Source organism: Harpia harpyja, chromosome Z (genome assembly GCF_026419915.1).
Source record: "Harpia harpyja isolate bHarHar1 chromosome Z, bHarHar1 primary haplotype, whole genome shotgun sequence".
In the NCBI taxonomy this organism is placed as follows: Eukaryota; Metazoa; Chordata; class Aves; order Accipitriformes; family Accipitridae; genus Harpia; species Harpia harpyja.
In genome coordinates, this window is record NC_068969.1 from 79689465 (window position 1) to 79712271 (window position 22807).

General features: G+C 39.6%; 1 protein-coding gene across 5 annotated transcripts in view; it reads right to left on the reverse strand.

Annotated features, from left to right (window-relative positions):
* The window catches only part of ADAMTSL1 (ADAMTS like 1), a 474745-nt gene that overhangs the window by 123808 nt on the left and 328130 nt on the right, over positions 1-22807 (reverse strand). For all 5 annotated transcript variants that reach the window (XM_052776382.1, XM_052776381.1, XM_052776383.1 and 2 more), the window contains 3 exons: positions 10357-10483; positions 4225-4299; positions 1059-1216 (listed from right to left, as the gene is read on the reverse strand). In XM_052776382.1, the coding sequence (XP_052632342.1) occupies positions 1059-1216; positions 4225-4299; positions 10357-10483 (360 nt within the window). The remainder of the gene's footprint in view (positions 1-1058; positions 1217-4224; positions 4300-10356; positions 10484-22807) is intronic.

A 22807-nucleotide genomic window follows, 5' to 3' on the forward strand; every position in this document is an offset into this window, starting at 1 on the left:
ATCTGTTTTATTAAGGGTTTTTCTTTCTGACCTTCAAAGAGAAAGGAATGCATTCTTCAGGTCAGGCTTCTCCTTGTGAACCAGTTCTGATAACTGCAGCTTGCTTTTTGTGCTGCTAACATAGCAAGATGGGTAGGGGACAGTCTACAGGGCTCTGCTACTTCCTGAGTTAACCCATTCCAGCCCAGCCCAGCTTAACCCAACCCAATCACTTATCACATTTTCCAGTTCACTGTTCAAACTTCTAGCTGCCATCAGCTCTAGGTTAAAGCAAATGTCATCTACCCCTGGGACCCATGGTGAAAAATTTATGTAGTCCTGGACATGATACAGGTTTTACAGTTTTACAGCTGAAATCCTTCAAGTTCCTTGGACCTACTGGAAAAGGATTTATTTTACTGTAATTCCCAAATGTTCATTTTTGTATGTGTGTTTTCCCACAGAATGTGTGCATTGCTTCCAGCAATGTGTTTTATATTACCTGGAAGAATAGAAATGCTCTAATGGGAGGAAACAATTTTATTCTTATTGCCAGTGCAACACAAAGCAGAACTTCAAAATGACACCATGACTTCTTAAGCAAAGTCATCCCATTTATTTTGGAGCTTGGGGACCTCATTCTCCACTCCCTTACAGTCTTCTGTGCAAGTATGCTAGCATAAACCCCACAAATTATGGGCCAAAGATACAGACTTTCTTTTTCTTGCTTGTCACAGATGAAGCAAGTTGCATGTCCTTGTTTTATAGGTACCTCAGCAGCACATACAAAAAGTAATCTGCCTTTTCTTGTAATGAGTTCATCTTTTCTCTTTAGGCCACACATAGGGTATGCCTTTCTTGGCATAAACTCAGTCTCTTTTCCAAGGAGTGTCCAATGAGGCTTTCGTCAGATATTTAACTATAAAGAATTTCATGTAGAGTTCAAGAGCTAGCCTGGACTAGGCTTTGTGGTAAATGTCTACAGGAAAATGAAGATCTAGAAAAATCTCTCCCATCTTTCTAATGCATCTTGTCTTACTTTATGTTGCTTTAAGAGGTCAATGACCAATGACCCTCACCTTGATAGTGAAGTCTGCATTGAGAGGCCCAGACATTCTTAATATCTCCTTGTCAAGAAACTTCTGGAAGTCAATGCTAGAATTCTCCACGAGGAAGGAGCCTGTGGAGCTGAGGCTGTTTTCACTCTTCACACCTTGGAGAGTCTTGGTTTCCAAATCTGACAAATACAAACAAATTAACAGGAAACTAGAGCATTAAAATTTGAAGTAAGAGTAAGAGAGCAGAAAGAAAACCAACACAAAACAGTGGTGGTGCAAATTTGCCTCCTAAATTAGTGATAATGAAACTTTTTTGTTCTTTTCCACAGTTTATTCACATTCCCATACTTTTCCTTTTCTTTTTTTCTCCTCCATCTGCTTTTTGGCTTTGTTCAACCCTTAGATTTCTAGCTCCGCATTCACCTCCTCACCCACAGGTCATGTTTTTACTCTCTTGCAGACATATTAATCCATTCCTAGCTAGGCATATTTGCTGTCATTTAACTCACTCTCAGTAAGTCACACTCGTATGGGGAGCATGACTCAGACCTTCGGCCATGAGTGCTGGCTTTGTTAAGTTGCTGTTCACTGTTTCAGTTCAGAAGGTGGGTCACTAACCACATGTTGCTGTGGCAGACAATTAAGTGAAAGCAAGACATCCAGGAAAGAAAGATCAGTATGATAGCAGTCCTGCCTCCTCTCCAGAAGTAGTGTGATCCATCCCAGTGGAGTAGGAAGGGAAGGTGAGTGCTGAACCCTCCTGAGCTCTCCCTCTGTCTCTCCCTGCATTCACATCTCCCCAAAAGTGGGCACTAATTCAGATACTGTTTGTTAGCAGTATTTCTGATTGTTAAATCATAATAAATATATTAAATAATTTATTAAATGGAAATAAACCATCAGAAAGTAGATCTGTTCCATCTTCTAGCTAGCCTCCCCAACAACTCCAGATTATGCTTTACAGCACGTTCACCAGAAAACTGTTTCTTGTGGTTACTTCAAAGTGACAACACAGTTCATCATGAAGGATTGCAAAGCTGTAGTCCTTTCACATGTATTTGTGAAATTATGCACAAAATCTCCCACATAGAGAGGCAGCTAAGGCAATATCTGAATTAGATGGGGATATACTATTAATCTGTGATGGAATCATATTTTCAGAGACAGTAAATGGGAGAAATGTTTTTATTAGCAAGTATTAAGTTGTTAATTAGGGGAAAAAGATAATTGCACTAATTAGACTGCTTTTCAAGATGGGTCATGGGAATTAATTCATGAAGGAAGTTGCTGAGGCAGTACACTAAGAATTTGCTCTGTAGTAATGAATTCCTTGGTTTTCAGTGAGACTAGTCTCTTCCTTTGTGATGCACTCGGCCATATATTTATTTCTGGAGAAGGCTGCATGCATCAGGGATAAATATAGTTTTAAGACTTGTGTGTATATAATCGGCCTCCTGTTGACTTCTCCCACTACCAAAGTTTACAGGGCAAAATAGTCCCTCCCCCCCAACTGGTTGTAGCTCATACATACATAAAATCCTTTAATGGGTGAACAGAAAGATTCATGGAGACATCTGAAACAAGAAAGCGATGTATTTGGACTTATTCATGTTTACACAGAGCAGTTAATCTAAATCTCAACCAGTCACTCAGGCAGACCTCGCTGATTCAAATCTTTTTGTCCTGAAATGTGATATGGCCTGAATGAAGACAGCTTTAGATCAATCTCTCCTGCTAAAATCTCATTTTGCTCTAAGCTGTCTTATAGCTTAATTTCACTGAAAATATAATAGAAGTATAACATTTTTCTACCTTGGAAGAGAACATCTATACTGGGAAAGAAGACAGGAGAGAAAGGAAAAGTGCAAATCATTTACTGGGAAAATAATAACAACCATACTGGAGCAGCTCAGGAATACCCGAAGGGCCACTTAAAACTGAAGCATAGGCAGCATTTGAATTTTTAAGAAAAACACAATATATTTTTTCTTAGTTTATAACCTGTAATTTGCTGGTCTTTATTCACAGCTCTAAATCTAAAGAACCATTAAAAGGTTATGGCATGCCCACTGCTTTCTCAACACAACCAGTGAGCTACAGAACAGGACTGATAAACCACCCCTTATTTAGCCACTCTGTACAAGTTCTTTGGGCAACAGAAATCTGGAGAGAGTGGGAATGATTTGGTGTTTCACCTCCTTGTTGACATTAATGTTTGCATTTACGGTGACAAGCATAGAGGACTCTTTAACTGGTCCATGCTGCAGGGAAGTCCTATTACATTTGGAAAAGAAGGGGAGCCCTACTTATCTTACAATAATTTGTGCTTTGAGAGGTAATGAAGTACCGTTTGTGTCTTTTATGACAGTAAATCCCATTTACCCACACTGTAGTGTTCATTTGCTGCTGATGAAAAAAGGAGCATCTTGTGAGTAGCTACTGCACTGGAAGGTAAGAGAGAAGGATGCAAGGAGTTTCTAGTCATGAAATAAATGGATTTGCCTTCAGGTCTCCCAGAGTATTCTCAAATCCTGAGACTTTTCTTCCAGAGAAGGGATACACAGCTGCTGAGATATGCAGATCCCTGTCAGATGAAGCAGGGAAGTGTTATAGCCACCGAGTGACGGGCTAGCAGCACTCAGTGGTCTTAACTCCTTGGAGCAGTATCATTACTAAGGAGCTTGTTTTGACTCATGCATGCTGTTTCTGATCTTTAGACTGTGATTTTGTGTGTGTGTCCCTGCACATCTGTATGTGCATCTATGGGAGTGAGAGAGATTATCATAACAGAAATGTGTTAAAGTCATGAGCAGCTTGATGGTTAAGCTCAGCTGTAGGGAAGCTTATACTTTACTGTCCTCAATATTTGTTCACTCAGTGGGATTTATTTTATTAATTTTAAACAAAAGCACTTGGCACCAAATGAGCCAGCTAAAGGATAAGCAAACAGAAATGACTGAAAAATTATGGAGGGCCAAAGGATTCTGCAATGTTGGCCAAGCTCTGCCCTGAAAAGAGCATGTACCACTCATGTAATGGGGTCTGAGGAGAGCTTCTGAGGGCAGGACTCATCCCTGTGTTGAAATCAGTGATCTGAGAGAGGGAAACCAGACACCACAGTGTAAACAGAGCACTGCGGGTTAGCAAGGCTTTCTTAAACAAATGTGCACTAACTTTTTCTACTTACATAAATGATCTGGTCCTTTCAGCACGAGGCGAACTTGCCTGCTTCCATAGGGAACAGCAACCACTGTATCATCCGCTGTGGGAAGGCAAAAATGCATAGAGTAAATAAGCAAAGAAATTCCAATCTGTTGTCAAATAAGCAGTGAAATAGGTACTTACAAGACAGTCAAAAGAAAAGCTTTTGGACCAATTAAACAAGCCTATGAATTATGAGATAATATTAAAAATCTGAAAAAAGAACTTGTTGAATGTGGTAAGAACCTTCTACTTAGAAGAACCCAAACCTGTTGATATTCTTTATTCTCAACTCCTTCACAACCATTTCTGGATTTCACAAGTAACTAATAGCTTTCTATTTCACCACGACTCCACTTAAACCTCTTCCAAGTCTTTTGAATTGGTGTTTGTGGTGAAGTAGACAAGCATAAGCTTATTCTGATGTTTAACCAGAATAGCCCATTCCTTCACTTGGCTCTTTCCCAGTGGAACCCTACAGCTTCCCCATGACCCTGCCCATGCTATGTGATGATCTCCCACTGCCCTCAGGCATGCCTTCCTTTTCACACCTTTTATTTCAATGACTAGAAGTGCTATAACTCTGCTTCCCTTTCCACACCACTAACAGAAAGCCCCTGGAAAAAGAGAAGCCCATTAGACTGTCATGTAAACAGGTCTTAGAGCAGGATCTTGCACCTATGCAGCCCTTGGGAGCTTTGCCAACTGGATTTAAGCTGAGGTGTGAATTAGCATGTAGGTTACACGCTGCTGTGAAAGTTAGTTAGGTAAGCATGTCTAAAGAGGCAGCAACCTCAGTAATGTCCTGAAGGGAAACAGGAAGGAAAAGTATGGAAAGATGATAGAAAATGCTCCCAACTCTATGCCAGGGTCGTGGAGTGGGTGCCCAGAGAATGCTGAGCTGGACTAACCAGCAAGACTAAAAGTTCTTCATTCACCTTTCCCTGTCCTTTCTGCCTCCTTCTCCTATAACTAGAAGTCAGGAAAGAAGAAGTATGCATGTCTAACAGGAGGGGGTTTTTTGAGAGGTGGTAGACATGACAGGAATGAAACCCCTTTCACTATCTGTTCATGAGAACTGTTCACATCTGTGTCATATAATGCCTGCTAGCAAGAATTATAGCTCTGGTCTCAAAGCAATGTGTTACTTTGTCAGATAAGGCTAACTCAGCCCATAAAAGCATATAATCTTTCATCCAAACATATGAGCTGGCTTCTTAAGTTTCTGACCAGACTAAACTGGGAAAACTGTTCCAGCCTAGCTAAATCAGGATTCTCAGTTACCAGCAAATTAGTTATTAAAGAGGCAACAGAAAGACAGAAGGCTACAAGAAATGGGGACTTCTTTTAAATAACATACTCATCCAAACCTATAATATCTCAAAAATGTGAAGTAGAGACCTTTTAAATTTTAAATTCAGTCATGCATCATAGGAATTTCTGACACTCTTGTATTGGAGAGATTTATGGAATGAAATATCCATACTTTTGTGGCCTCCTAATATCCCAGAAGTGAGGGGGCAAATGTGGGCAGTTTGATAAATCTCTGAGTATCACGAGACTTGCATGGAGATAAAGCCTATTTATGTGCCCAGGCTCTTCTAATAGTTGTCTCTATTTTCAAAATCTGATTTGGTATGTTTCCTCAACCTATCCAAAAATTTCAGTGTCTCCTAAGACTTCTGTAACACTGGGGTTAAACTCTATTCAGCACACATTCTGCTTATACATATCTCTGATATCACAATAATTAGCAAAGATAGAGAGCTTTCATTTCTACACAGAATTCAAGTTTTCTATTTGAAAAGACAAATATTCAAGTCTTACAAAATTCATTAAATATTGGTATTCTAATGCTGATTTTATTGGTACCATTCTGGTACTCATATTCAAGATACCCAGTAGGATAAATACATTTTATCCATGTGGGGGAGGAAAATCCATGAGTATGACTTATCATTTTGCTGTATCTATATCACATTTATTGGAATGAGTCTGGGAAAACAATACCTTCAATTTTTCAAAAAATATTAATTGTCTTTTTACAAGTCTTACTTAAAGACAGTCCCATGTAATTATTATATTTGACTGTCAGTTATGAGCTCTGTGCTGGAGAGCTAACAACTCACTGATATGTCACAGATAAATTGGACAGTTTAAAGATCACGCAAGCTTATATATCACATATTCTTAGCATGTCTCTTCTGCCCCAGGGTATTGCTAGGTCTATATTTCACCTGATCTTGTCGTTGCTGTCCATTTGAAATCCTAGCACACTTTTTATGTGAAATGCAAAGCTCAGTAGGCTTTATGCTTATCACAGTGCTTCCTGCTTTCACCAAGCAGAAGCAGTAGGGACTGAAGGATAATTTCCTGAGGTTAACAGTGATAAGAAGGAGACATTTCCTGTGAAGAGACATGTGAAAGTAAGCATGGTAATATTTAGTCACAGCTCCCTCCAACAATAAGCAGAGATGAAGATTGTGGAGCAGCTGTGTGGAGTACTCTGAAGAAAAGCCGCAAAGTGTGTTAACAGGCAGTTGGTTTTCTCCAGAGAAGATGCACAGGGAGGCAAGGGAGAGTCCCAGATAACTGAGAGGACAGTGGCCCAGGGCTGTGAAGAAAGTGCAAGGATTCAGGCAAAGGTTATACGTCAGGTACATACATCAGATTCCTGTGAGAGATCAGTTTCTTCTGGTTTGGGATTCTGAATTTGGATTTTGTCCAAATAGTCTAACTGTCAGTTCTCATGATGAAAAATGGAGCTGTTTCTATTTCCCCGTTACTATTGATATTCAATGGAAATATGGAACTGCATCTATTTTTGACAGCCACGGCAAAAGTAATCAGATAAGTATCTATCCTGCCTCAGCATAGCAATTTCTGCAAATCTCTTTTAAAAGTAACCTACTTCACTAGTAGATGTCAATCCTTTTTTAGAGAAATACTAACTTTGCACAAGGTGATCGGCAGAATTCACCCACCACTTGTGTGATCAACTCTTCAGCTCCTTGGTGAATACAAAGAAGCCTGCTTAAATACAGCTCATCTCTATAAGAAGGTACATACACTCTTTCCAAAAGGAGGTATTATAAGAAAGAGAAAGATTCACTTTCTGCAGACTTAGAAAGATTGAACCACTTAAGTTTAGGACTAGGAGAAAAGGATATTTCTGGAATGAACAACGTTTTTTGTAGGCTTGTTTTTTGGGTTTTTGTTTGTTTGTTTGTTTTTTGTTGTTGTTTTTGTTTTTTTAAATAGAAACAAGAGCATAGACACAGGTGCTTCCTTTTTCATAAAATGTAGGAGAGAATTAGACATCACATTGCCTCTTGCCCTGCTATGCTTCTGTTTCTGAGACCACTGGGAGATGTGTGCTACCCCTATAAATACTGAGGAAGCTGTTCCCATAGCAAGTGCTAAGTGTTTAAAAGCTCTATGAATTTCTTCCTAGTACTATCCTTCTCCTATGCCTCTGCCTGATATAAACAACATGGAGAAGGGAACTGGATATGAGCACCAAGAGAAAATGAATTCAGGATGATCAGCTCAAGACTGTGTCTGGCATGGTTTTGAGATATAAACAACTTTAGAAGCTATTGGGACAGCACTGGAATAAAGGTTACTGACCAATTTCCCTAGCACAGTCCTCAGAATTGAATGCTGTGATCTGTTAGGCAAATAAAAATCCCAAGTAAGCCCACAGAACACCTCTGCTGATATCTGGTCACTGCTGCACAATGCCCCTTCTTTTTCCGACATAGTGTGGCAGTCTGGCTCACATAGGCTTTTAATGCCTTGTCCATACCGTGGACAAAATAAGCATTATTCTTGAGAATCAAGGATTATTTTATAGACGTAACTTGGAATTAAGCTATTGACTAGCCAAAAGTAATCCAGTCATTCCAGCAAATAAATTAGGCCCTGATCCCTGATATGCTTATGTAGGTATGTTTACAGTGACAAATAAACAAGATGCTGACACAAACATAGTGCCAAAGTGACAGGTATTTAAACAGCGCTGAGGAGAATAAAGGCAGAAAATAAACACAGAGTAGACTTTTTAAAGCTTTTCAACATTTAAAATCTCAAATTTTCACAGCACGTACATAAATCATTTGGGAGCAAACCTCAAAAAGAATTCATATTAATTCATATGTGGAGATCCGTAAGTGTGCCTTTACAATTGTAAAAAGCCAATTTAAAGGAGCACTAACTATTGACACATTAGAAATTCATACTGTATTGCATAACAACATGTATGTCTACAGCAGGGGAGAGAATAATCACACATGGTTTATACAGCATGCATACAAAAATCTGATTATCTACTTCAGTCCTGTATAACAATTATTTGCATCCATGGTTCATCCTGAACAATCCATTCTCTAACTTTTTTTTTTACATTTGTCTCACTCGAAGACTATGCTCTCTGCCATCTGCTCTTCTACCTGTATAGCATTCTTTATATTTAACAGCAAACCATTGGGAGTAGGGACTTCATGTTATTAACATTTTCATACTATGCATAATATATTAGTGCCTTTATCCTCAGTAGAAAAGAGATGAGCACCTTTTTACCACAAAGCAACTGAAAAACAGTGAATTATTCCTACAGGAAAAGACATTTGCCAAAAAAGTTCATAAATACTATCATGTCTCAAGTAGCCTGGAGATTTCTGAATTTGTTCATGCACATTGCAGAAACAGTAACAATGAGGTGAAATTCCATTCCTAAATCTTTGTGAATTATGTCCTTTGTGCTCTAATGTGCAGTTCTGCCTCAGCAATGAAACTCTTATGAGGATTACTCCTTTCCTTCCTTCATACAAAACAGTTTTTCTTTCTTCCTTTCTTTCTTTCTCTCTCTCTCTTTCTCTCTTCCTTTCCTTCATTTTCTTTCTTTCTCCCTTTGTTCCTCGGTTTGTTCCTTCGTTTGTTTCTTCCTTCCTTCCTTCCATCCTCCTCTCTCTCCCCATCTTCCTTCCTCCCTTCCCTCCTTCTCTCTTTTTCTTTCTTCTACTCTCTCCCTCTCAGTTAGCAAACACAGACCCAGAGGTGCACTGTGCTAGCTACTGCTCTGTTTGCTGCGCTCCACACCCAAGCAGTTATTCCCTGACAGAGAGAAGCTTTTGTAAAAATCACCTCTCACTGCTCCTCACAGAAACCAAATGTTACCTATACAGGAATCCCAAAGTGTACACACACAGTCTTCAGCAGATATTACACTGCTATTTGAATCTTTTAGGTCATGTGCTATTCAACACTGGAAAAAGTGCTCCAGAATGGTAGAGCTGGTCTGATTAAACTCTAGTGCCACTGAGTATGGCTGGGGGCAGGTTTGTAGGCTAGCACACATGATTCCTCAGGTGTGTCTACATAGGCATGAAAGTACACCTACCTTTTTACCCTTCCTTCATACTGACCAGACATGTGCTACCTCTCATCCCAAAACTTTCATAGCTCCAGTATGGTGCTGTAACAAGGCTGGAAAGCCTGCCTGGGGTCCAGGATAAATGAGCTCTGTCACTGGGGCATGCTAATGCTACTTTACGACTCGTGAGTTGAAGCTGGCTCAGACAGTATGTGGAAAAGCCCACATCTGTCTGTACCCATCCATGTAGGCACCTCCTGATGACTTAGGCACCTCAGTCCACCCGAGGACTCAGCCTGCAGGCAGACATGCTGCAGGTGTAGGGCTGGGAGGAAGCACTGTGACAGGTTGCCTCCCCCCTCCCCCCCAAGGGACCCCCCTGCTGTAGAGCAGCATAAAGCACTCTGTTCAGAGCAGCACGGACTGTGTCCTATGCCGAGCCAGCTAATACAGCCACAGCAGTGTGGCTAGAGCCAGCTCTTCTTGTTCTCCCTCTTCTCCCAAGCAACTAGGTAGCGGAGATGGGGAATATACCGGTGACACCTTTCCACAATCCTTTGTCCACCCCCACAGCCAGAGCTGTAGTTTGAGCAAGCCTGATTTAACCCAAGAGGGAAGAAATTGTGGGGACAACCAGACTGACCACGATCATTCAGCTGTCTGAGTGGGGTGCAATCTAGCTTGCAAAACCCACGTATTTCACCAAGAGTGGAAGATGGCACGTTACGAGAAGAGACAGCTTACGTTTATTTGCTGAGAGCTGGGACTTATACTGGCCTCGAACCAGCCGGCAGGTGGACCCGTCGCCATTGCAGACCCCACAGTTATCTTCCTTGACAGAGCTTCCCAGCTGGCGGTCACAGCCAACGATCTGGCAAGAAAAAAAGATGTGCAGTTCAACGTGAGCACTTACTGACTGACTGCTCGATCCATCTCTGCAACTAATTACTGCCAAATTTCTCTCTCAGCATCTCTAGAGGGCCATAAAGTATCTTAACAATGAGAGAGGCTGCGCAAATCTGGCTGGGATTTTGAACTGAATTCAGACGTGAGATAGTGAGCAGGTTAGTACTCAATGGCTTTTGCAGTCCAGAGAAAGAAAAGACTATTGTTGGACGTTGTTTGTTTAGGGCATTGTGAACATTTCTTGGTCAGAGTCCTATCAGAAATTACACTTTCTAGAGTTTCACAAAGAAAAACGCCTGAAATAATAGATAAGAAGACAGCTAGGAAGCAGACAGATAGATAAAAGAGCAGCCCAGATAAATAATAACATGGCTTGAGATCTCAGTGAAATTTTACCTGCTATGCAGTTGGGAAAACCATGTGGTTTTAATTATGTTTAACAATAATCCCATTCCACACTATCAATGCCTGTGTTCAGACATTGTTAAAGATCTGATAAAGAAGGAGGGAATGGTTAAAACAAAAGAACTGAGAGTCAGAAATACAATTACCTGCTCTGAAACTGGCTTTATGCTTACTTGCAAATTGTTTGGTTCAAAATTCTAAAAGTTTAATAGATAAACTAGGCTTCTCAGTTTGCAAAAAACCTGTAGCTCCCAGGACAATCAAATATAAATGTATAATTAAATACATTTAAAATTAAATAAATGGAATATAAATTTATTTAGCACAGTGCTAATGTAAGCTTTTTGTTTGAACTTTGAATTCTGCATTCAAGTTATGAATTTTGCACATAAATAATTGAAATCCAAGAAATTAAGCAAGTCCATACAGTGTTATAATTATCTTTATACATACTAGAAAATGAAAGGCCTTCTAGCATTCTGGCGTGCAAAGTAAGCAATGAAAAAATATTTCTGTATAAATTCTACTTCTGAAGAGTTTGTGTTAAGACTCTCAGCCAAACAGAGAATATATATAAACACAAGGAATTTTAAATAAAGTGCTTATTTCAGCTTTAAATTTTCCTGCATCTGTGAGTCTCACTTAAATCAGAGAGCTGGGTCCTAGAAGCTGATAAGAACAAATGGGGCACTTATCATCCAGGCTCATAAAAGCTACATGTGTAACTCGCCCACTTAAGCATTCAGGCTAATATTTCTTATATAAGCAAATCTATGTGTGCAGAATTGCAGATCTCTGCTAGGGTGAGATGTACTTCTGGGTTTGACACTTTCTCTTCACTTGCTTGTGAAAATGCAGGCTTTGATTAATAACCAGTATTTACTTTCAACAATTCAATTCCCTTTTCTAACATCATTATTTTACTAGTTGCACAATAGCAGTTTTCTTAGTTATCTGTCATATTGATAGTATAAATAATTTAATTTAAATCATTATAGGTTTAGGTTCAGGCTTGATGAAAGCTATCATCAAATTTCTTTGACTTTACCCACTTCTACTGGGTCAGAACTAGGTCAGTCTCCTGTGCTTCTGCATTATATTATGATGTCTCCAGGGGAATTAATGATGGCTAATGGAGTAATAGTCATGCATAAATGATACCTTTCCCTGAAAACCTAGTCATACCAAGACTGCAAGGAACATTTTGTCACATTAGAAACACCATGACAAATAATGGTTAGATAGGTGAAGCAAAGTTAAGATTATCTTGACTGTGACTACTCCATACAGAGCTTCCAAGTACAGATATATAAATTATATCAGTGATACCATGTAAGATTTAGGTCTATTTTTTTCTGAATAAGAATATCCCTACAGGAGCTGAACCACCTTTGATATATGCAGATTCACTTGCTTTAACTTTCTTGAATGTCTCTGTATAGACAAATGTGAAAAAATCACTTGTATGATCTGAAAACTGTATGACATAATGCCTACAAAGCAGATGAATTTCCTTCAAGTGCATTACAGCTCACTAGCACCCACAGTGAGAACGGTCCTGCTGAGGAACCCAGACATCAGAGGAAAGGCCAGAATTCCCTTTCATATCTGCTCATAACATATTTTATATTCACTCAATGGTTCAGTCTAGAGTGGTATCCAAATCTGTATGCTTTCACCTATTTTGAAAAGAACATGTGAACTGCCTGGATGGGAAAAGGGCTGGATCTTAAATCCAGGTAGGAGGCAACCAATTTCAAAACCAGCCTTTACTACTTTAAAGCCTTTTTAATTTCATGAATCATCAAGCTCACACGTTGCCATGGGCTGTACTCTGATTAAAGTTAATTTATAAATTGAGCAATTTGGAGCTAGGTCACAACATGTAGAGGAAACTGCCAGGAAAATCTCAGGTGTGAAAGGAAGTTATATTGAGGTTCATTGTTCTTTTTGAGATAGACACCATTGCATAGCACAAAACCAATTCTTTTTCTGAAATGCTGTATTTCAGATAGAAGTAGGAGCAAAACAGGGACCTCTTGTGAACACCAAAAATTATATGGTATGTACAAAATGTGTTTTAATCTTCCTGTACTTGGTAGTCTCTCAGATAATTTTACATTATTAGATATTTTGATGAAATTAAATGAATTTCCTATTTCTCCCCAAGGTTTCTGCAGAGCTTTTTGCTTTACTCCATTAGATTATCTGTTTTAATAGATATCCAGAGCTCTGGAAATATGATTAAATTTTCATTAAAAACCCTTATGAGTAATTAACTAATGCCTGAAATAAAAAATGTTCCAAGTTCACTGCTTTTTTCTCCCCCCCCCCCCCCCCCCCCTTCACTACCTAGGGAAAACCTTCTTCCATCTTTTGGAGGTAATTACATTCAGTAAAAAGTTGGTAGTGTTTGCAATGAGTCACTGATGCTTTAAAATGAAAAACACTACTCCAGATCTCTTATATTACTTTTTAGTAGCTCTTACATGAAAACATTATATAGGTTGGACTCTTATGAAAGCAAAAGATCAGGCAAAGAAATATTAAAGTGCTCCTGAAAAAATACACAGTTCATGAGAATAATAACTTTTGTCTCTATGAGCAGAAGAAACATAGGTTTGGCTGAGTTGAGATGAGAATATGTCATTTCCATAATATTATTTTCACTCTTCATCAAGGCTGCAGAGAACTCACTGCAAAAGATGAAGGTATGGGTGAAAATATGTCACCATCCTCCCAGAAACCTGCAGATGGTTAGCAAGGAACAAGAAGGCAGAATTGTTTCTTTCAGTATCTACCCATAACATGAACAAAACACAGAGGGGAGGTTTTGGAATGGCTGTTATCAGGGATGCCAAAGATGTAACACACTAGGAGAGACCCAGCTACCAGGAGAAGTAGATTCACTTAGGCTGCAGAACTAGAAAAGCCTGCTGAGACACTGACCTATGGACATATTCATCTGACTAGGGGTGGTTGAGGACTCGTCATGAAAATAAGCACCACAGGAGATACTGCTTGATCAGCTTGGTAGGCAAAGGAGTGAATAGGGATACTGTACCTCTAATCTACAGCTCAGAGTAATGGTTTGGTGGATACAGTTCAAAACAAAATACTGACATTTTTGAATCAGAGGTCTGGGGAATACTTCACTCTCTGAAAAGCTTTGAAATGTCAACTCGTCTTGGTTTGAAACTAGAACCAATGTTGAAATTCTGAAGTTTCTGTGGGATGGAAACTTCCTTTTCCAATGCATTCTAGTCCTGACCTTAATATATCCTGGGGGGTTTAGGGAGATGAAGCCTTTTTCAGTCTATAAAGGGCTGGGTAGGAAGCCCCCACCAGGAATGAAAATGGATTACTGCAACAAGTTATGCCTGGAAATGTTCTGAAGTAAGCAGTTTTCATACTCATTTCTATTACATATTAAGCTTCCTCCCCTTAAAGCAGGGTAATGAAGCACAGACTTTCCACACTGAAATCTTTTGAGTTTCAAATTGCTGAAGTGCGGTCGGAGGCTTGAACTGCAGATTGTTACCGCACAAAATGTCAGAAGCAGCTCCATTAAGTTCCCTGACAATCTAATCCAAACCCCATTAAAATCAAGAAAATGCACTTATAAGTTCAATAGGCTTTGAATGAAGCTCTTGCATATTTCTAAAGGTGTTCCTATGAAGCTCATTGCTATTGTGGTTAAATGCCCTTATAGCAGTAAAGGCAGATCATGCAGAGCTCTGGAGGTCTCTCAGGATATGGAAGATGTCAGCCACGCAGTACCAGAGTAAGGAAATCACAGGTGAGTACCAACTCCTTACCCAGTTCTTTACCACCTCTAAACTGAGTTGATTTTTTATCTTCTCATGGGTTTAGCATAAAGAAGTTAGCAACAAAACCCCAGAATAATAACAGCTAATCCCTAGCTGGCCGAGCCTGTATTGTTTTCTGGCATAAGATACCACAGTTCTGCTCAGAGGTAAAGATTCCATATTACATTTTAGGCTGAAGTCCCATACTTCATGCTGAGTTTGATTCTCTCCCCAACTCCCACTTTTACTCCACTGACAGCCAGTGAGTTGGCAAAACAGAAAAATAGGGATATTCCTGACTCTGAGATACATTCGCAAAATAAGTTTTACAGGACACTGCAAGAAATAAGATGCTCATCAAGTTAGCAGAGCAACTGCTCATGTATAGTTTAAAGGCATCAGGCTGAAAGTCCGACAACAGGAGTTGGAACTAACTCACTGAGTGCATGCACGAATGTTATGTGTGTATGTGTTCCCCTTGTGGACTTAACTCTGGCTCAGTGTAGCAGATTTTTCCAGAAATAAAACCGGACCAGCAGTGACAGGTTCTGCTCCAGCCCTGCTAGCCTGGAAATGCCCTGAAGTAAGAAGTTTTCATAATAATTTCTATTTAGTATTAAGAAACTCTGGGCAGGAAATAATGTAATAAAGCAAGCTTGCAAATCTAGCCAATTATAAACAAATCTCTGTGTTTTTCAAAGGGCATGTCTGCAGTTTAAACACAAGAAGTTCTGAGAATCCGAGAAAAACAAAGTTGGCCTTCACATGGATACTAATGTGGGGCTCAATCTGAGCCTTGGGTTGATTGTCACTACTCAGCTGAAGAAAGTTTTGGATCAGAGCCACTGTTTCAACTGGGTCCAAAATCCTGTTTTACAATCAAGATGAAGAGTTGTTGTACTCTTTAAATTACTGTGGAGAGAACAAGCTCCAGGCTGTACAGCAAACTGGAACTGGACTGGTGTCTGTGATACAGGGACTTGCAACCCCTGCCAAAGTGATATCTGCCCTTCAGTTCACTGATACCTTATGATGACAGTTTGCAGCCTCAGCATTTTTCTGGCACAGCCTGCCAACATTATCCTGTGACAGGCAATCGTGTGTAGCACCAAGTACCAGGCAGGATTCTCCTATGTCCCGAGGAATTTAGGTGCAAGCACACCACAATCAGCAACTATAATTGAAGGCTGTAAGATGATTTTCACAATGGCAAGGCAATTTGTAACTGTGCTAGTAACAGTAGGCCCAGTGACAGATGCAATCAATGTACTTGCTTGGCACTTGAGCCAAACATAACTTGCAACTGTTCAGGCAGCGTAAACAAACTTCAGTCACTGATCAGTAGCCAAATTGTTAAATATAACCAGTGGAGTGACTGAGATCCACCTTCCAACACGCTAAGCGTCTGGCTGGCCAGGTCAGTGATTTGGTGTTGTTTGTTGCCTTATCTGCCACTGATCCACTGGAATCGATTTGCAGATCCTACTTGGTATCAGCCCAGCATTCCCAGCTAGCCAGGTTTCTCTGCTATTACTATTTTTAAATGCAGACCAAGACCCTCATGGAGCCTTACCCAACCAGCATGTCAGACACAATATATTGACAATCAGTGGTTCAGCCAATGCTCTAGAAGCAAATGGTAGACACCCAGCAGCAGAAGGAACTGAAGAGAAATTCCTGTTTCTCAGGTTTCCCTCAGGGAAAAGAATAAATGTAACCTCGTTCTGAAACTACCTTTGATTTAAAAAGAAGCAATTAAATCAATTTAAAAGCTACAACTTCTATATGAGGGTTTATAGAGGCATTAAAATCTTGGATGTGGGAAAAAGACAACTCCTATCCTTATATGCAAATTTCATTAGAAGGGATCTTCCTACATAAAAAAGATTGAATTTTTCAGGTTCAGTCACACATAATCAACCAATCAATTTTGTAGGCCAACACAGGAGAGCCCACAGATGTGGAAACGAAGCCATACGTAGTTCATTCTCTGATGACACAGAAATCCAGAGGCTGCCATTCTGTAAGGAGCAACATTTAAACAGAATTAAGTTCCAAGAATTTATAAACAGATGACAAAAGGAAGAAAAGATTACGATTATTGTGATTATTCATATTCACATATCCATTTCATTCACACTTTTCTTTGGTTTTGGCTGGATTTTGGTTCACATGTCCATATTCTGCCAGAGTAAGAATGGGATTCTGCTTTATTCTTGCACACTTGTGCTCTTATTGATGGAGGAGAACAAAAACCCCTAGCCTTTTTTAGTCAATGCTCTATAGCAGGTCGTTATTGAAATGCTTGATTTTCTCCAAAAGAATTGCATGTATTTTGTGGATAGATAGCTAATTTAGCATTTGCAGGGGAAAGATTTGCCAGATTTTGTAGAAGATGAAACTACTGCAACAGAAGGTGACTGCAAAGGCCATTATAAGTCAAAACTCATCAAAGCAGCTCTCCTTCAGCTTCCTCAGAACAATGTACTTGTAAGTACATTCAACGTTCATTTCAAGTACTTGAAAGTAAATTCAACGATGTCTGCCCTTTGGACCCATTCTCTTCTCCTAGACTATGAAGGACTAAACTGTAGAAGCATTTAATTGGCACTTGTGATACATTACATTTGATTGTGATCCTTTGTTAGCTCTGGTGACTACATGACATGCTTGATATTGCCACTCTGATTTCTCTTCTGTTGGCTGTACAAGCTTCCTTCTCTCAGACAGGCTTCTTTTGTTGACAGGAGCCCGTGCTCTGTCAGCTGGATCAATGGGAATCCAGCTGCAGTGCTTTGCTATTAACAGTGCCAGCACAGACTTTCTGGTGCTTCAGGCAGTCACATAATCTGCGTTATCAAGGAAGAGACTTCACCCACAGTTCAAATACTTGAGAGAGACTGCATGACCACAAGCCACTGCTGAAACTGCTTAGTCTATATGGTATTGCAACCTGCTGCTCAGTGTGTAAGAGGAGTGCGTGCAGGCTCTATGAGAAGACACTTGGGATGACAGAGGAAACTAGCTAAAATGCCTGCAGCCCCCGTATCCCGGATCTTCACAGTAACTGGAAGCCTTGCCACAGTCTTCAGTGAGAACCACACATCTGTTTGGTAGGGACTCTCAAACTGCCCAGCCAGTGCGGACATCTTGCCATCTTCACACGGCACTAAACTCTCTCTGCCACTCTACACACCTCAGGTTTTTAGGTGTGCTAAGGAAAAACATGGACACAGATGACTTCCTGGTAACTGTAAATGAACTCTCAGGAGTCTCCAAACTGCTCTTTTGAATGTCTTCTTTTTGCTATGCCCCCAGATTACAATGTGCTTCACCCCCAGCAAAGGGAGGTGCTCTGTGTGCTGCTGGTCAAAGACATGCCCACAGTAGACAGTTTGTCTACTTGGGAGTAACAGCAGGTATTGTTTCTGCTGAAAGACTAGAACAAAGTATCTTTGCAGTGGTGCCAATCTCTGTTGGACCATAAAGTGGAAAACTGATAGCTCAGGGCAGGGGCGTGGAGTTCTAATAATGCAAATGCAGATTCTTTCACACAATAAACATCCCCATTTCCTTGGTACTCTCTGCCACAAAAATGTTGTTACCTGGCACAATGATAGCAATTTAAGCATTTGACTATTATACTTATGAGTCATATGTCCTCCACCCCACTGCTTTCAGTGTGATGGAAAGATGTCATGCTGGGGGAAAAGCTACTTCTTTCATCACAGAACAATACTTGTCAACACAAAAACAAAATTAAGATTTGTTATCTACAGAACATGAGGTAGATGAGGATGGTGAGTATTAGACAAAAAGTTCAAACAGCAGTTCAGCTCTTCAGGCTGACACAGTTCAAAAGCACGTGACCATCAGAAATCAAGAATTCAGTACTTTCTGGAATGTTATCTCCCCAGAAAGCATCTAGGTTTTAATACACTCTAAAAAAAGATGGATTTGTTTTAAGCATTTAGGCCCAGGAGCTTGGTGCAGAAATCAGAATCTGAAGCCATTATAATCATCATGCCAAAAGGCTCGGCTAAACTGAAAGACAACTTAGAACTGATCCTGTTACAATGCCTTCTACATGTCTGAGGAAAAATAGCCACCCTCTTGCCTAAATAATACAATTATTACTACACCTTTTGCATTTTTCTTCTGGTGTTTTACTGCTCAGAAAAGAAAAAAGAAAAAAAAAGACAGCTACAAAAACCAGCCAGAAATAGCTGGACTACAGGAGACTGAAATCCCAGCAATGTGTAAATACCTAGATGTTTTTTCCCCCAATGCTTTGCTTTGTTTTAAGCTGACTTCTGTCATAGCCTTGGCAGAAGAAAAAGATCATTACTGGAAGCTGTCATGGGAGACTGAATGCCTCTAAAAATGAATACACACTGGTAGAAACACAAATGATGCCTGTTTGTAGAGAATTAATGGAACAAAAGCCATTCATTTCTCCACTTTGCCATCAAACAGGCAAATGACAGGCACTTGCAGTCCTCATGTGAATGTAAAACAGCAACACAGGTAAAAATCTCTTTCTGGAAATTATTGCCTCTCAGAGTTTTCACAGTGAGATAATATGCCAAATTAAAGTGCAGAAAAATGGGATCTTGTCAAAATAAGCATGTGATCCCCAGTGTCACTGGTAGCAAGGATGGATGACAACAGTTTCTAATGTTAGAGCAATGAGTGTAGGAGGGTGGAAAAATGCAGGCCATTTTCTTCCAGGGGTTCAAAAAGGGTGGGAAAGACTCCTGGCCCTCTCCTTCCTCAAAACTGGAGTTGACTTTAAGGGTCTGAGGAGGGTATGCAGAGAAATCATGTCCCAAGCTAAGGAATGACTAGGAATGGCCATGGGCCTAGGTACCAATTTCTGCAGCAGTGCCCTAGGCACATCCCACAGGGACAGTTGTGGTCCAAAGCAGTTTCATGAGCCTTCAAGAGCCTGCTGAGGCGACCACCTAATCTATGTTCTTTAAAATCTGTATTTTACTTGTATCAAGCAGGTTTACTGTGCCAGTGGGTGCAACATCCACTCACCAAACACTGAACACACTGTTAAGTGATGCTTATCCTGATTAGCTCTGTATTTTGGGCTGAGCTGGAAACAGGAAAGGATCCATGCAACAACACTTTGTAGATGGAAGGAAGAAAGAGAAACTATCCAACCTGAAATCATGATATACAGGCAATATAGCACAGTCATCTGTCTAAAGAAGGGCAGATTTTTCCACTCTTCTGACATCATGCACCAGCCAGTGTAGCCTCTGTCTCTGATGGAAAAAATTAGAAGCACATACATGTATATATATAGCCATTTAAGTATGTGTATATAGAGAACATAATAATTTGGGAACTATACAGTGGGAAAAAATATTTCACAAAATATATCTTCACCGCAGAAAAGTCTGCAAAAAAATCTGCAAAGTACAATATGGGAAAAGATCAGGTGTCTAAGTTTTAAACCGCTGTATTATGACAGATGTTCCCATTTATCACATTTTTGTACTTTTATGTTATTATTTCACCTATTAAATCCCCAAACCCTACCAAACAAAGCAGCATATGACCATCCAGAAGGTAATTTTTCCCTTACATTAAAAATATTTTTAGAATTGGTGAATCTCAATTCACAATCAATTTCTTTTTGCCTATCACAGATTTGTAACAGCAAATAAGTAACATCAAAATCGTAAGCAACAGTACTTAATGCTAATATTTGAAACAAATATGTTTTATTTGTGAAGAAGGTGTATGAAACTATCCTCAATACACTTCTGGCAAAATATTCTTAACCCAGTGTATTCACTGCCTCAGTTCAAGATGAATGATATATTCGGAAATTCAACTGAGTTTTGTTGGCTACAACTCTATTGCAATACTGACTTCAAAAATAAACAAGCCGTAGCAAGCCATTGCACTTTACTACATCATCTTTTCTAATATTTTTTAAAATCAGTGGTTTTCAGCCTGTGTCCATAGTATACTGGGGTCCATAGACTGACCACTTTTGTTACAGGTAGTTTTCACTGTCTGTGAAAGGTAACTAAGGAAACTAAGCTTGTGGCCAGCTGACTTGAATTCACTGTGCAGGAAAATGTCTTAGGAATCAATAAATCAGAGAAGTTGAAAACTACCTCCCATAGCATTTGGTAGTAGATCTGTAAAGAACAATTTAATACTATCACAAATAGTAGAAATTAAGATAAGCATTTCTGGGATGCAGCTCTTTTTAACTTACAACCTGTAAAACTGAAAGAATGTAATGGAGAAAGATAGGCAGTTTGGGGAGAAGACACAAAAGTGCTTTTCCAATCCTGAACAACCTTTTTGTATAACCTTCTTAGAAATGACCAGCTTTTTTATCATTGGATCTAATCCTGCAATTAGAGCTATAATATGATTCATTGTGTTTTTCCACCATATGTATGAAATAATTTAATGGTCTTTAATAAAAACAACAACAACAATAATATTAGTAGTAATAATAATATTAATAACACTCATACAATTAGGATCGGAGTTGGTTTTTCAACAGCAGGACAGTCTGAAACTGCTGTAAAATTATTCCAGGTTTATGTTGAAATAACAGAAAGCAAAAGTAGACCTCTTTTACCTTGATTCTTCAGAGAAATTTAAAGGAGTCAATAGGTCTTATATACCCACATGTATAAGAAACCAGTCTGTGTTTAACACATCCCAGACATACATCTCATCAATTTCTTGGGCTAGTAAGACTGTATTTGACTCTTTAATAGGTACCATTCAACTAAAAGTTGCTATTAATTGTAGCATCATTCTTTTTTCAGGTTTTTGCAGTAAAATTTACACTATCTTTGAGTGACAGTGGCTACACTTTTTGTCTTTGATGGGAGACCTTACACAGTTGCACCCTTTCAGCAGTTAGCTAAAAGGGAGTGTTGTGGTTATGGACATTTTCAATGTCTAACCTTTCAATATGAAAATGACATAGGCTGTAATGATTTTTCACAGAGAAGGACTCCTGTTGTCCTGTGCTGTGGCTGAAACATTTAAAGCAAGACCCCAAATTACACACTTTGCTGTGGCATGTATTGCAGGGGAAAAAAAAAAAAAAAGTGTGTGAAAAGAGTAAATGCCTGTGAGAATAGAAGGGAGGCAGTGATTCTGCATGGACAGGGAAACTGCCATATTTTCACTTTCCTGGTTCCTGTGAAGTTGGGATCCCCAGGCTGGGGAAAGGAAAGGATAGCAGAAGAGAAGGGCCATTCCACATACTTGAGTAAAAGAGAGTGCCCAGACTGCAAGCATCTCATCCATGAATGTGACTTCAGGGAAGCAATACTCATTTACATCAGGTAAGGATTTGGCTATAATATTGATGGGACCCACTTCTTGGAAACACTGCACTGCATCTTACTGTCTGGACACATATTTATTAAAAAACATAATAGTTATTTAAAAAAAAAATCCTGATCTGGTGCTATACAGCAACATGCAGATTCTGCCATTAGTACTGGAGATAGAAGCCTTGGATAATCCTTGATCACCCATATGAGAAAGCAAAGACTGATTTTCTTGTTCTTCCTTGCCAGATTTAACAGAAGGAACATTTGTGGAATTTACACAAGCAGAAGACAAAAATTAAATTGAGAGAACCAAGTACGAAGACTATGATAACAGGAATAATAAGTAAAAGGGATAAGGAAAACAGAAAAAGCCAAAAATGAAAATGGAATATTTCCCCTTCAGCAGAAACAGAGAGGGAAATCCAAGATTTTTTGATTGTGGCAGGGAACTAGATAACAGGAAGGAGATTTTGTTTTCATTAGCAAAAGTCCCAGTAGATTTCATGGATTACTGTTGTTTGGGGCACAGGCCTTTCAGAGCATGAAGGCCCATGTTACTCTACCCAGTGCTGCAACCTGGCCAGCATTTGTCTAGAACCCCAAGTGTGAAAGTGAGAAGGAAGAAAGAGCTGCACTAACAAGCGGCTGCTTGAGTGAACAAGCAAGGGAGAACTCCCAGTTAAACACATGGCAGGCAGTGATGGGGACATGTCAGGAAAGGTCACAGTCCACAACCAAGTGAAG